The sequence below is a fragment of the Netta rufina genome (genome assembly GCF_964035555.1).
Source record: "Netta rufina genome assembly, chromosome: 5".
In the NCBI taxonomy this organism is placed as follows: domain Eukaryota; kingdom Metazoa; phylum Chordata; class Aves; order Anseriformes; family Anatidae; genus Netta; species Netta rufina.
In genome coordinates, this window is record NC_140128.1 from 25,898,885 (window position 1) to 25,912,522 (window position 13,638).

At 38.7% G+C, this 13,638-nt stretch overlaps 1 protein-coding gene across 1 annotated transcript in view; it reads right to left on the reverse strand.

The window, feature by feature from the left end:
* RASGRP1 (RAS guanyl releasing protein 1) overlaps positions 1-12,091 on the reverse strand; it is a gene marked incomplete at both ends in the record, with an annotated part of 39,529 nt that extends 27,438 nt beyond the window's left edge. Inside the window, 2 exons of the mRNA XM_084287891.1 lie at positions 9,885-10,054; positions 12,060-12,091. Coding sequence (XP_084144017.1) covers positions 9,885-10,054; positions 12,060-12,091 — 202 coding nt within the window. The remainder of the gene's footprint in view (positions 1-9,884; positions 10,055-12,059) is intronic.
* Positions 12,092-13,638: the final 1,547 nt, after the last annotated feature.

Genomic DNA, 13,638 nt, shown 5'->3' on the forward strand with positions numbered 1-13,638 from the left:
GTCTTTTTTAATTTTTCCTTAGAAGCCAGACTTTCTAGATCTCTGGTCAACTTTAATGTTTTCTGAACCTTCAGCAATTTACCCACTTATGAAGAGAACTTGAACGAAGTAATCCAGAAGACATCTTAGCATCAGAGTTAGCATATTATTTTGAATATATATGTATATATATATAAAGCTATGGCACACAGGATAACTGTATATATATGTTATAAATAATAAAAATAAGCATATGCACTCCTCTATGCGTACATATATTCCCTTAGAGTTTTTGCCTTTTCTGCAGTACTAAAATACCATTACATCCTTTTCAGTTTTAAAGTCTGCCTTCATGTTGATATTCTTTCTTGTGGAACAGCTGTATATCAAGTTCACTGTACTCTGCTTTTACAACTGATTTTTACAACTGATTACTCTAAGTGTACCCTAAGAACTTAGTACTTGTTCTTAGAGAATTCTTCTTCATTTCAAATTATTATTTTAGATGGTTAATGTCTTTCAGAAATGGTGTAAGCTAATTACTATGACCTTACAAAGATGATGCATCAATTAGGTAAAAGAATGGTACTCAGAGTGAACCAAAGCATTCAGGGAATTATTGCATTAAAGGGTTTTTTTTTTTTTTTTTTTTTTTTAATTTGGCTTAGTCTGCATAAATGCTTGTAGCCACTAGGTGAGTAATATATAAACTTATTTACACAAGCAATTGGACTTATGGGAAAAACCTCCAAAATTAAAATGAGAACAAATCAGTATTTTTACAGAGAGGAAAGAACCATACTATATTGTGATCAGTTGTGCACTAGCAGAACCCTAAATGAGCCAAATAAACAGAAATGCTGAAAGAAATGCTATAAATGTGACAGTTCCCCAAGTCTAATTCCCACTTCAAACTCCCTATAGAATGGGAAGGAAAAAAAAAGAAAGCAGAAAAAAAAAAGTTCTTCCAAATACTCATTAACAATGCAGATATATCCAAGACACATGTGAGTCTAATATGCATCCAAGAAGGATAATAAGACTGTTCTGTGTGCAGGTAGGGAACATTAGGGGCTAAAAGCCTCAAGGGAAAGCCATTATTCTCTCTCAGAAACAGCTTTTGGAAAGCTAAATCTTGCAGAAAGCTCTGGGTGGATAATTCTTTAAAATGAAAACAAGAGGATAAAAGCTCTTGTCAAGGGGAAATGGGATGATTCTGAGAAATTAAAATGTTCTTCAAGAGAAACCAAATGAAATGTGGGTGGAAAGCATTCCATTAGCCTTGGAAATTCATATCAAGTACACAGAACAAGGTAAAAAGTTAACACGCCCCTACACACGCTAATATTCATTGTTCTACAGTATGGTTAAAGCATTGATCTTGGCGAGTGTAGATGAAAACTTTTAAATCAAGTACTTTTTTTCTATAGAGCCTAACAATTGTAATTTGAGAGTTCAAGTTTTTTCAAAACTTGAAGTCATCATACTAAAGGAGCCATGTGAAGTTTTTCAGCTACAGACAACTTCTGAATAATTCAGGTGTAATGCCTGGCAACACAGCTGTGCTGGTATAAACACAGGTAGCTAAGACAAACCAGACTTCCAGAACAGAAACAGAAAATTCTCAAGATGGTACCACTAGGTGACCACTCACCTCAGCTGCATGCTTCACACTTACTCATCCCACAGCAACAGTGTTTTTACAATGAGCTTCTATCTAACTACATGATTGATCCTGGTGCATCCAGTTATCAAACCCACAGAAGCATGAAGTCGGCTTCATTTGAAAGTGTGAACTGTAACAGAGCAGCAGACACAAGCAGCTTTCTTTTAGGTCCCTAAGAGATGTTACAGGTAGCTTAGACCCCAGTTTCTGGCCTCGACTTTCATTGCTTACTCGTACTTCTACCCTAACTATAAAGTTGCTCTAGTATAGTATTTCTGACTTAGTTTTAAATTTCTCTTAAATACCTCAGCTTCCCAGTCTTCAGTCTAACTTCTAGATATATTTCTGGAATTAACATTTACACACTACCAGGCAAGCTATCTTCTAACCCAGCAGATGCGGACATGCCTTTGTCCCTTCCTCAGGCTGGGACATATCTTATTCTGTAAACAGGGAAAAAAAAAAAAAAAAAAAAGTTTCCAAAAAGCTTTCAGCTTCACTACTGACTTAAAACACACCTAAGCACCATGCACCACTATCAAATACTTACATACAGAAGCTTCCCAATTGCTGATTCAAGCTAGCTGCAGTATGTCAAGTTTTCACCAGAGAAATTTTCTCGTATGTTCATGTGTAAGCTTTATTGGCCCCACAGCAGCAGTTGCTCTAGCACAGAAAGTGTCTCATGCCTCCCAAGTACTGTTGTAGTACATTTCTTAATATTAATAACAGAGGTATCTGATCATTTTCTTATTCAAAGTAAACACTGTTGTTTGTTTTTTTTCTAGTGTACATTATTTAAAAGAATAACACTACATAGTGGAGACCAACATTAGATAGAGCTGATTAAATATAGCCGAGGAACAGAGCTGACAACCTCATCCTTATCCAAACCATAAATTTGGAAGGTGAAATATTTTCAAGAAAACGTAAAGGTTAACATAGAAAAAAATCATCTCACACTACAGTTCTCTGCCAGAGGATTCTGTATTTCAAAAGAAAGGAATTATGGCATATTGCTAAATGACCACAATATAGGTGACACTAAGCACTTTATTCTTCTTAACATGACCTCTATATACACATGAACATTAAAGCTGCAGTGTTTGAGGATTTCTGAAGTTATTTCCAATGCAAATACAATCTTAATAGCTATTAATGGGTGCTCTCTTACCTTTGCCTTTTCCCAGCTTTTGCACTTTCACATTCTGACCTCTTTAATGCGAGGAAAAAAGTGTTATCATGTTTAGAAAATTATCTTTTTTTATAAATTTTAGAAAATTATCCTGGGTAACAGAAACATCTACTGAACTGTGTAATACTTCATGGGAAGCCCCTTCTTTCTCAGACTTATAAAGAGCATTGCCAAAGTATGTATTTGTACCTGGCAATAAACAGCAGAATACTGAAAGACTCAACATTAAAGCATACACAAACCAAACAAGTAAAACACACGGGGAAGCCTAAAGAGCAAGTGACTGATTTCTTGCTTCTACTTCATACATATGCTGTAGAGAAGAAAGAATTGAAATTCATGAAACATTCTCAAGAGAATGAATTATTTTCTATTGCTATCTAAGCTTTTGTGCACTGCAAATTAGAAGTTATATTGTTTTTCTGAAGTTACATTTACAGGTATGAAGATATAATTTTCTGTCATAGCCCTATGGTAACTATCAGTAAATGGGAGGCAGCTTTGTAAAGCAAGATGTCTAAGTTCTATGTATTTTCTTTTATTGTTTATTTCATGACTCAGACAACTATATTGAAAAGACCGAAGTCAAATTAGCTAATTGGAACTTTAAAACACACACAAAGAAATCCAGTTTAATTTCTTTGGGAAAAAAAAACACAGACATCAGTTTAAAAAAAAAAAAAATCATTTTCTTTTTGGTACTATCACAATTACCATTAATAGTTAGCTAAATGGCACTTAGCTTTCTACAGAGCAACAGCTGCTCTTCTGTTCCCACAATGTCATTAATTGATCATTAACATAGTTTCTGTTGCCAAGCAATACTAAATTTTCTGCGCTGTATTTGACCAAATCACACCCAAATTACTAAACACATAATCATTGATGCCATTGTAACACAGTATAACACTGTGAACAAACTTTAATCACTTTTTGGGGGGGATCAGGGACTTCAACATTCACTCTAGACTTTGGGAGCAGAAGGGACAAACATGAGACAAACAAACAAATGACTGGCTAGGCAATGCTAACAAAAAAAAAAAAAAGCCAGAATTCTGACTAAAAGGCAATTATATTCTATAATTTGGTATATTTGGTAAAAGAGTAAAGATAAACTTGATAAACTTGGTACTTGAACTGTGATTGTTTTATTAGTTATTGCATATTGCAACTAGACTAGAAGAATGTATTTATGTTGAGTAGAATTTTTTTCTTAGAAGACTCATTATGTTTTTGCATGATACTGATACAAAAGTGAGCTATAGAAATATGAGTTCACAGAACTAGACAACACTGCTAACATAGGTTTTTTTTTTTTTTTTAAATAATTATTTATTTTTGAAAACATGAATTATGATCAACTTGTTGATCACCTACAGAGACAACCAGCTCCTTTGACAGATGGTCTCAATTCTATCACATATTTATCTGGCATCTTTCATCCGGATCAGTCCTGAAGCAGTTTCCCAGATTTCTAAGGTTAGTTTACAAACACTCTCTTTATCCCACACTGAGTCAACAAGCTGGTTTAATAAGCTGATCATATACTGCAAAACAATTTGCATCACAGCCTAAGATTAGTATGACCATTAGAAACTGCAAATTGCACTAGGTTCACATGAATTCTATTAACATTACTAATTTATCAAGTTAAAATAATAGCTTTTTAGAAAAGTGGATTGCGGGTTTAAATCTTTTTTAAAATACAATTTTTTTCCCTACTGAAGACTGACAAACAATTAATTCCACTGCAAACAGTTTTTCATGACTGAGTTTCTACATAGAATTACAATACATAAAACATGTATTAATGTATGTGTATTATGTACACGTATAGATGTACATGTACTCTGGGGAAGAGAAAAAAACAAAAACAACAAGAACAACCAGTTGCTTCCCTAAAACCCTTTACTTACATCTCTCAAGAAACCACGCACAGGGACACTGCATGGTGACAGACACTTAAAAGAAGTTTCATATTTCTTTTTTCCACTGAGCATGCTCATCTTGCCCAGCAGTAACTGAAGTGCCTGAATAAGCAGGCACAGGTTAAGCATAGCTCTTCTATGTGCTACAGCAAGTATGCTTGTAGTGCTTAGACACAGAGGCAAATATATAAGATCCACACTCAAAGGCTGAAGACATAAATACTTCATAATATTAAAATTGTGACATCTTAGGGATTTCTTAGCTCCTTCGTGACCCTCTGATGTTTTCAGGAAGCATTTGTAGAAATTAGGACTGTCAAGTATGCTCTTAGGAGTGTTTGTTAGGTAATTTTAAGTAAAATTTCAGGACTTTGCTGTAGACAAAGCAGGGAGGTAGAAAAATGACAATATGCTGTAGATACATTTTGTCCCAATTGCTACAGACTTTATAAACATTTGTAAAAATGATTTAAACAAATGTATTGTGTGCTCAGGAGAAAGACCCTTTAACTCTATATGGCCTATAAGCTTTAATGCACATTAAAATGGTTCATTGAATCTTCAAAAGATGTATTTAAAAAAAATAAAAAATCAGCACACTTCAACATTAAATTCAACATTTACATGGTAAGATAGAAGTTTACAGTCAAAGAAAGAAATTGGGATCTCTTACCCTACACAGTGAATGTATAAATAGGGGGAAAGAAAACATCTGCTAGAACAGAAACTGACTTACTACAAACAGTCAAAACATCAAGCTCGCAGTAGCATTAGAATAGCCATGGATAAAACGTATGATGAAGTATTGTTATTTCACTTCTATATGTAGCAGATACAGAGTTTAAAAAATTAAGATATAATTATTCAGTGAAGTGAACACTGCTGAAATATTTTTACTAATTTGTAACACTTTCTGGACTAAATATATGTCAACATGCATTTATGCAGTCTTGCAAAGATTATTATAAAGAAGAACTAGCAAAAATAGAGCTCCGCTACTGAGCGTACGCTTCCTGTGTTCTACTGAACTGTCAGCATTAAATAGTCGATGTGGCCATGGAACAGCGAGCTACTATGGTGGTTTTGACAACAAAGCTGATAGTACTAGTGTCTTTACAACCAAGCAGTGATGTAGGAGACAAAGTAGTACTGACTTCCAGAGACCGGTCTGACCATCAAATAGTTTTATATACTACATAATAGGAAAACATGGATACGAGGAGTTAAAGCCACTTTTATAATTGTTTTATCTACAATTTCACTACAGAATCACAGTCACTAGCAAAGACTTCCTCCAGAATAAATTAACTCCCTCCTGAAGTTGTCATATTCTAAGCCAAGATTTATTAATTACTTTTTTTCCATGAATTCACAGCTTCAGCCATCTTGTTGCCAATTAAAAGAGGAAATTAAAAGTAGGTGTTAGTTAAAAGTAGGAGACCTTTCTGTTCCAAATTAACATCTCCGATGGAGAGGTTCCACCAAATCTAGCCCTTCCTTATGCAAGCTACATTTTCTAGTCTTTTCAATCACCTTACCCTACCTCCTGCTCTTCCCCTCTATCCACTCCCCTCCCTCCTTTGATTTCTCTTTTCCTCTATTATGACTTCTTTCCTTCCATACAACCTTGGTTTTTTTTTAATCCATAAATGTTATTGTCAGCTCCTACACTTCCCCTTCTTTTCAAAGGCAATCAAATGTAATGCATTCATTTACACTCTGCAGCTCTTGTCAATCTAGATCATAGCAGTAACAGCATCCTGCAGGTACTTGTAAAGCTGAAAGGTTTTCCCAGTCACATAGAAAATGTTTTAATCCCTGTCCTATCTAATCACATTTTTTCCTCTTTGCACTGTTGAGAGCTGTTTCAAGCCTCTACAAGCCTCTACATAGACTAAAAACAGGACCAATGTCCCTTTCTGAGAAACTACCTGCCTTCATTCTCTCATCGTACTCTTCTTTTCCTGAATTCTTGTCCTAGTCCATGTCCTGGCTTTTCTATTGCCTTTACTTTTGGCAATTCTTTTTTGGAACTCATCTTACTCATCCTGACGCAACCTTTCCATGGCTTGAAGAAGCCTCTTTCAGCATCTCCTTCTATCTTTGTTAATAAAAATCATGCTGTTGAATAAAATAAGCACTGGTGCTACACTCTTCTCTCAGATGTAGTTATCCACATGACTTCACACTACCTCATATGACCCTTCCTGTTCAAGCTAAAGATGGCCAGATTTGAGAGGGGAGAGAGAGAATACATTAATCATTCTAAAGTACGTGTTCAAGTTGATTACACTGAATAAGATTTTGGTCTTTTCTAAAAAAGAAAATGAAAGTCCACCTAACTCTCAACTTTTGGAAACAGCAGGTAACCACCACCTTGTTGATTTTGGACTCACTACCTTGTAAATCAAGGTGTTAAATCCACATTCTACTGTCATTTTCTAACCAGCACTTTTGCAGACCCACAGACAATATCACAAACTCCAAGATCCAATCTTTGCTTCTTACCTCCTTAGCATAGGTTTTAGATTATCTCAGCTCTCTTGAGCTTTCTCTTGAAAGTTGCCTTTTTACAAAACATCCTGGAATTGTTTACAACACTGTGGCAAAATTTTCTCACTCATTATTTGAGCTTCACACATCCCACTTTCTCATTTTTCCCCTTATCCATACTGTAAGACAAATTATGAATACTTGTGCCCTCCACAGTTTTAAGTGTGGGTTAATTCTTAATGCCTTCTTGGTTAGGCCATCTTTCTGCTATTCCTCACATAAATGGCAGAAGGCTGCCAACTTCCCTTTACACACCATTTTTGACAGCAGCCTCTCTTACACATAATGTGTTTTTTTTTTTTTCCAAGCTTTTATAATTGATTTCAGGAATATAAATTTGGCAACATACTTTATAGAAAAACTGTATTTATAATTGTATACATAATACTAGCAAGTGCTGTATAGTATTAACATGATTAAGTACATATTCTGAAGTGTGACACATCAACATCTCTATCTACTACATACTGTATTTCTTAACCCTAGACAGTAAATACATCAAGGGCTTTTTTCCAGAAAGCAAATTAAAAATGTAGTAAGAAGATCTGTGCTTAAGTCTTGGAGGATTCAGCATTTTTAATATTGAAGTAACACTTGTTCAGATTACAATAATCAATTTCCGGAATAATATACAAAATAACACACAGCAGCATATTTGAAACTGAGAATACAACTTTAATCTGATTAGAATAAAGGGTAGTAGCTTTACTTAATACACTTAATATTATGCATGGGAATAAACTTGCTTAATCATTCAATATACTTGTAATAATTCAGCCTTTTTTTTACCCACTCTTTTTCTCCCTACTCCTCCTCAGTCTCCCAGATTAAAGTTTTTCCATTGCTTCCTTTGTTGGCATGACAAAATAAACATATTTTCCACAGCACTTTTGTTGATGGCTACAAAAACCTTCTCTAAGCAACCTTGTTAAATAGGTTATCTATAGTTTTAAGTTGCATTTTACAGTTACCTTAAATACTCAGCTTGGAAATTCCAACATATTTTAAGAATATGCATAATGTCATAGAAGACACACAAATACAGACACACACAAAAAAGAGTCTCAGTGTCTACAGTGCACATCATGACTGTAGCAGTCCTTAATGAGCTTAAGTATGAAACCCTTTTGAAAGATTCACATGCACTGACAACTGAACTGGACAGGTACACTTCTTATCTCTGTCACCTTAGTCCTTATAACACATGGATGCCCAGGAATCTGAGAGCACATGCTGATTTATATACTTCGAATATGAAAAAGTTATTAAAATAAAGCTAAGCAAAATAAATCAACCATTCAGTGTTTTACATATCGTACTTAAAATCAACCACATAAAAATAGATACAAGTTAGTATTGGTTAAAAAATCTCAATATTTTAACTGTACAAAGGTCTTACACGTGCTTTAGATGTCTTGTCTCACTCCCAGTGAATCAAAACTTATAACTGATGTTTGTTTAAAACCTGGGGCTTTGTAGCAGTTCAATGAATACGTTATTTACAATAATTAAACGGAGGAGGAAAGGAGCCAGAAAGAAACAAAACAGTATTGATAATTGCATGTTTTATCAACTTTTCCCAGACACGTTTCTCTGTACAAGTTTTAAGTATATTAAAAAAAAAAAAAATCATTTCCAATGGATGCTAAAGATTAGTCATTGTTTATACAGTATTTATGTGCTGCAGTACTACATCAACGCTGTGTTACTATCTAACTGCACAGATTAATTATTTTTAGAGGTGAGTGGGTGTTTGAGAGCATTCAGTGTCTAAGGACTACTCTGCAAGTAAACTTTGCAAGATGCTTTCAGAGTAGTTCACATTACTGAAAGATACAGTGTTAAACAAATTACCTACAAAGTATTTGGAACCCTTCTGAGTGCTTCAGTACTAGTATATTTTAATCATATAAAAAAATGAACATGTTTACTAATGAAAAAGATCGGAAAAGTAGACTAAGGATACAGGGTTACTGCAATAATCATCCATGTACTACAATTCTTATGGCAGAAAGAGAAATTAATGGCTTGAAAAAGAATTCAGCTGTGATTTTTATTAGGATTTTTTCTCACTACTGAGATACAACTTAAAATCTATACAGGTAATGTAAGAGGCAATCCAACGTTAGTTTACTCATCTTAAAAATAGCTCTGCTCATTTCAAAATATTTAACATAAACACATCATTGACACATTATGAACATATTACAGTAACATAATGACTACTTGTTAAAGTTTACCAAACTGATATTCAAAGAACCAAATAAAAAAAAAAAAAAAAGAGGGAAAAAAAGCACAAACATAAGGAAGTATGAATGACTGGGGTTTGTCCTATTCTCTCAAGATAAAAAAAAATAAATAATCACATCAATCTCTTGGCATATATTAACATGCATACAAAGATCAACAAACCCATAAAATATCCATTTACCTACTGAATGCATAACAATCAGTTAAGCCTTTCTAACTCTCTAGTAAATCAATGTAATTCACTAGTAAATGACCTAGAAATAACCAGTACAGAAACATATTCATACCATTCCAAAAACTCCCAGACACTCACCAAAAGACTGAATGCAGGTTTCAAGAAGATCTTCCAAAGTCGCCCCCTTGGCCAGGTGTCCCAGTGGCACCATTGTGACTTGGGTAAGGTTTGAAAGGCTGTGACAATGACTGATCTGCTTCAGCTCAAGTGCTGATTCAGGAACAGTGCTGCATCCTTGGGCAGGTTGCCTAGAAGAAAACACAGTAGCGAAGTAAGTACAAGATGAGTGAGTGGCAAATTTTATGCTACATGGAAAAGGGGGAGAGATTTAAAGGGCAATTAATTCCCTGAAGCTAGGTTGATGAAATACATAGCCCTCCCACTTAATAAGTACACCAAAGAGACTACTCAGTAAATTATTTTTTCTTCCTTCTAAACATGGATTGTAGAGCACACAGTTATAGAGCTCCTTGAATGATCTCTCAGGTTAACTCTCAAGCAAAGCAATAAGACTTCTGGTATGTTTACATTACTGTTTTAGCACAAGTTTAAAAAACAGCAGCAAAACTTTAAACTGTGTATACAAGCCATGTAACAGGAACATCATTATGCATTAGTGTACCACATATTTTTGTGGTTACCAAAAGTAAAGGAGAAAAAAAATATAACTATAATCAAATATTACACATTGAAAAAACACAGACGAGCTTTATTAATAGTGATTTTCCAAGTGATTTTCTAAGTCCCCAAAATATCAGTGCAACTTTACAGTGGAGCATTTCACTAAATAAATAAATAAATAAATAAATAAATAAATAAAAATTGCTGGTGAGTTTGTATCCATTCTATACTATTATTTCCTACTAAATTGTTTTAAGAGTGCATACATGACTGAATTAATGGTTTTATTATGAAAGGCTTACAACTATAAATGAGGCCAAATATAAAGCTAGTATCTAGTTCTAGGCTTGTATTTTGCTCATATTATCGTTTCTCAGAGCCTAAGAATGCATTAGTTACAGATAGTATTAAAATATGTTCATTACTTGTGGACATGTTCTTCTTTCTGTATGAAACATTAAAGAAGAACAAATATCATGAAGAGTGCTGAAACATTTTCGCCTGCAAATAACAGGAACCACTTCAAAATCTGACTTGAGAGCATGACAGCACGGCTCCCAAAAGGGCAACAGTCACTACTGTTTCCATAAATCTCAGGATTATTTTGAGACAATTCACACTCCACAATCTCCCTAAGGAAGCTACTGCAGCATCTTTAAGTTGCTATCTTAAGCTTTCATACAATTTTTCTTTGACAGAGCACTATGCAAAACTTTTTATTAATACACTGACAATCCTGAGAAGAAAAGGCATAGAAACGCATCCAGTGTGCATACCACATACAGGCAGAGACTGCAGTAACGACGCCAGCATCCCATACAGGTGGTCCCGAACAAATATGGAAATACAGATGCCTGGCGAAGACAGACTGGACCCTACCTCATGTCAGCGACTTTCAAGACTTCGCTTAAGTTTCTGACTCATTTCCACGCTGGAAAAGCCACAGAACTCCACGTGATGTCACTCCTCGCCCACCGCCAGCAGAGCGCAGCCCTGACCCCGCAGAGCCAGCGACCATCGCTCAGCTCTCCTGCGCTCAATCTGGCACTAGCTATGCAAAGAATTTTCTGTTCCCTTCCCCCTTTCTCTAAATTTCCCTCGTCGCTCTGTGATCTGACTTCCTGTTCTCTCATAAAGCAGAGCGAGGGCCCGATCAGCTTTCAGGGTTCTCTTTTTACATGCTCGGCCACCACCCCTCCTAGCTTCGTGCCGGGCCCCCGCAGCTCAGGGCAGAGGATGCTCGGGACGCGGTGGCGGCGAAGCCCGAGTTTTAGTGGGGGATATTTTCGGTCTGGTCATCCGAGCCGGCACCGAACAGCGCACAAAAGCAAAGTTCACGGCCCCAGATAGGGTCGGAGCAACGCCGCGGCCCGCTCGGCGGACCCCGGCGGGAGAGGCACCCCAAAACTGGCCAGGCGGTAGCGCAGCGCCCGGGGGCCGCGGAGGGGACCCCTCAGGGACCTCCGCAACACCCGCAGGTTCCCCGGGGGCAGAGGCGCCCCCCGGCGGAGCCCTGTCCCCCCCAGGTTCCGAGCGCCCCGCGGCGAGACCGGCGCTGGGAAGGGTGAAAGCGGGTCCTGCCCGCCGCCTCCTGCCCCCCTGCCCCGCAGCCCCCGGCCCGAGCGGACTCACCGGTTCTCCCTCCTCTTGCCCAGGGTCCCCATGTCGCCGCTAGCCTCGGCTCCGCCGCCCGGCCGGCGCAGCGGGGCGCGGGGCTGCGCGGGACGGAGGGGGTCGGGGCAGCGGGGCGGCCCCGCGCATCGCCCGCTCCCGCCTCGCCTCGCCTTAGCAGCTCGCAGCCGAGCGAGCGGGGCAGCCGCCGCCCGTGACGAGCGAAGGCGAAGATCTTATCGGCAGAAGGAAGTCCCGAGCCGCCAGGCTGCTCTTCTTTGAAGCCGCCGCGTTTACCAGGTACTGAAGCGCCCGCTCCTGTCTGGCTCCGATGCCGGCCGCGACCCTGCCTTGGGGGCAGCCCCCGGGGGCCGGCCCTGGCGGAGCCCACGCGTGCCTCCAGGCAAACGCTGCGGCCCTGCACGCCTGCGCCCCGCCTGCGGGACGTCCCGCGTGGGGGCCGGGGGCCGCCGCAGCCCCTGGGAGGTCCCGGGGGACCAAACCCTCAGCCCCGAGGGAGCGGCGCAGGGCGTATTCAGCGTGGGTGAGCACCCGCGGGGAGCTGCTCCGTGGGGCCGTGGCTTGGCTTTCCCCGAGGTGCTGGCGGCTGGAAGTGGAGGCTGAGATGCCTTTGTGCAGCTCCTGTTGGCTGCCACCTCACGCTGCCTCGCCGGATGAGATGTGATGTACCCCAGGCGTCTGCACTGCTGACTGTCCCGTTCTGGCCACTGATAGAAAAGAGAAAGAAACTCCTTCGCTTCTGAGAAGAAAAGGCCGGGCAGGAAATCTGAAAGGTCAGGCTCGTTGCACGTAGCACAGTTTGACTAAATGGGCTTGCGTTTAGAAGTATGACCATCTGAGCCGTGCAAAAGTCACAGGTCACTTAGGCTCCACCACTTTGAGAGCTCAGTTTACATTACAGAAGGCTACTTGGGCATCACATGCCATTGTACTGAGATCCACACCGTTTCTTTGACCAGTAAGATTCAGATATTCTGAATAATTTGATACCAACAACCTGGGCACATTCTTCTTTAGGTCTCCAAGATGATCAAATTCACAAATGCACTCATGGGCATTTTCTCAGGTGAACTGCCACTATCACCGTGAGTTGCATAAACCTGCCTGACCGTGCACAAGACCTGCAGGTGAAAGGAAAAGCCCTGCATGCAACTGGAAATCACATTAGTGATTCAGCAGGTGCCATTCCCCTGAGTGATACTGAGCTCATTCCCAGCTTGAAGATCACTGTGGTTTATGGAACACAAATGCACAATATATATTCAAGACCACTAGTCATGTAATCTGTGATATTCTCTGTAACACCTAAATTGTTAAGCCAATATCCTGGCCTAATTCTACTTCAGACAAGCCCATCCTAGCTATCTTTGCTTTTTCTTTAACTGTAGTTTTCTTGAGAAGTTCATGTGCATGTGTATACACACACAAATAAATGGGGGGTTGAGAGAAAGAACACTGTCCAGATTTGTAGTTAGAAGGTAACCATCAGTAAGTCTTACACAATCTCATACAAAAATGCAATTGTATCTTACACACCTGTATGGCAGCCTGACATACTGACCCTTGAATGTAATGTGTT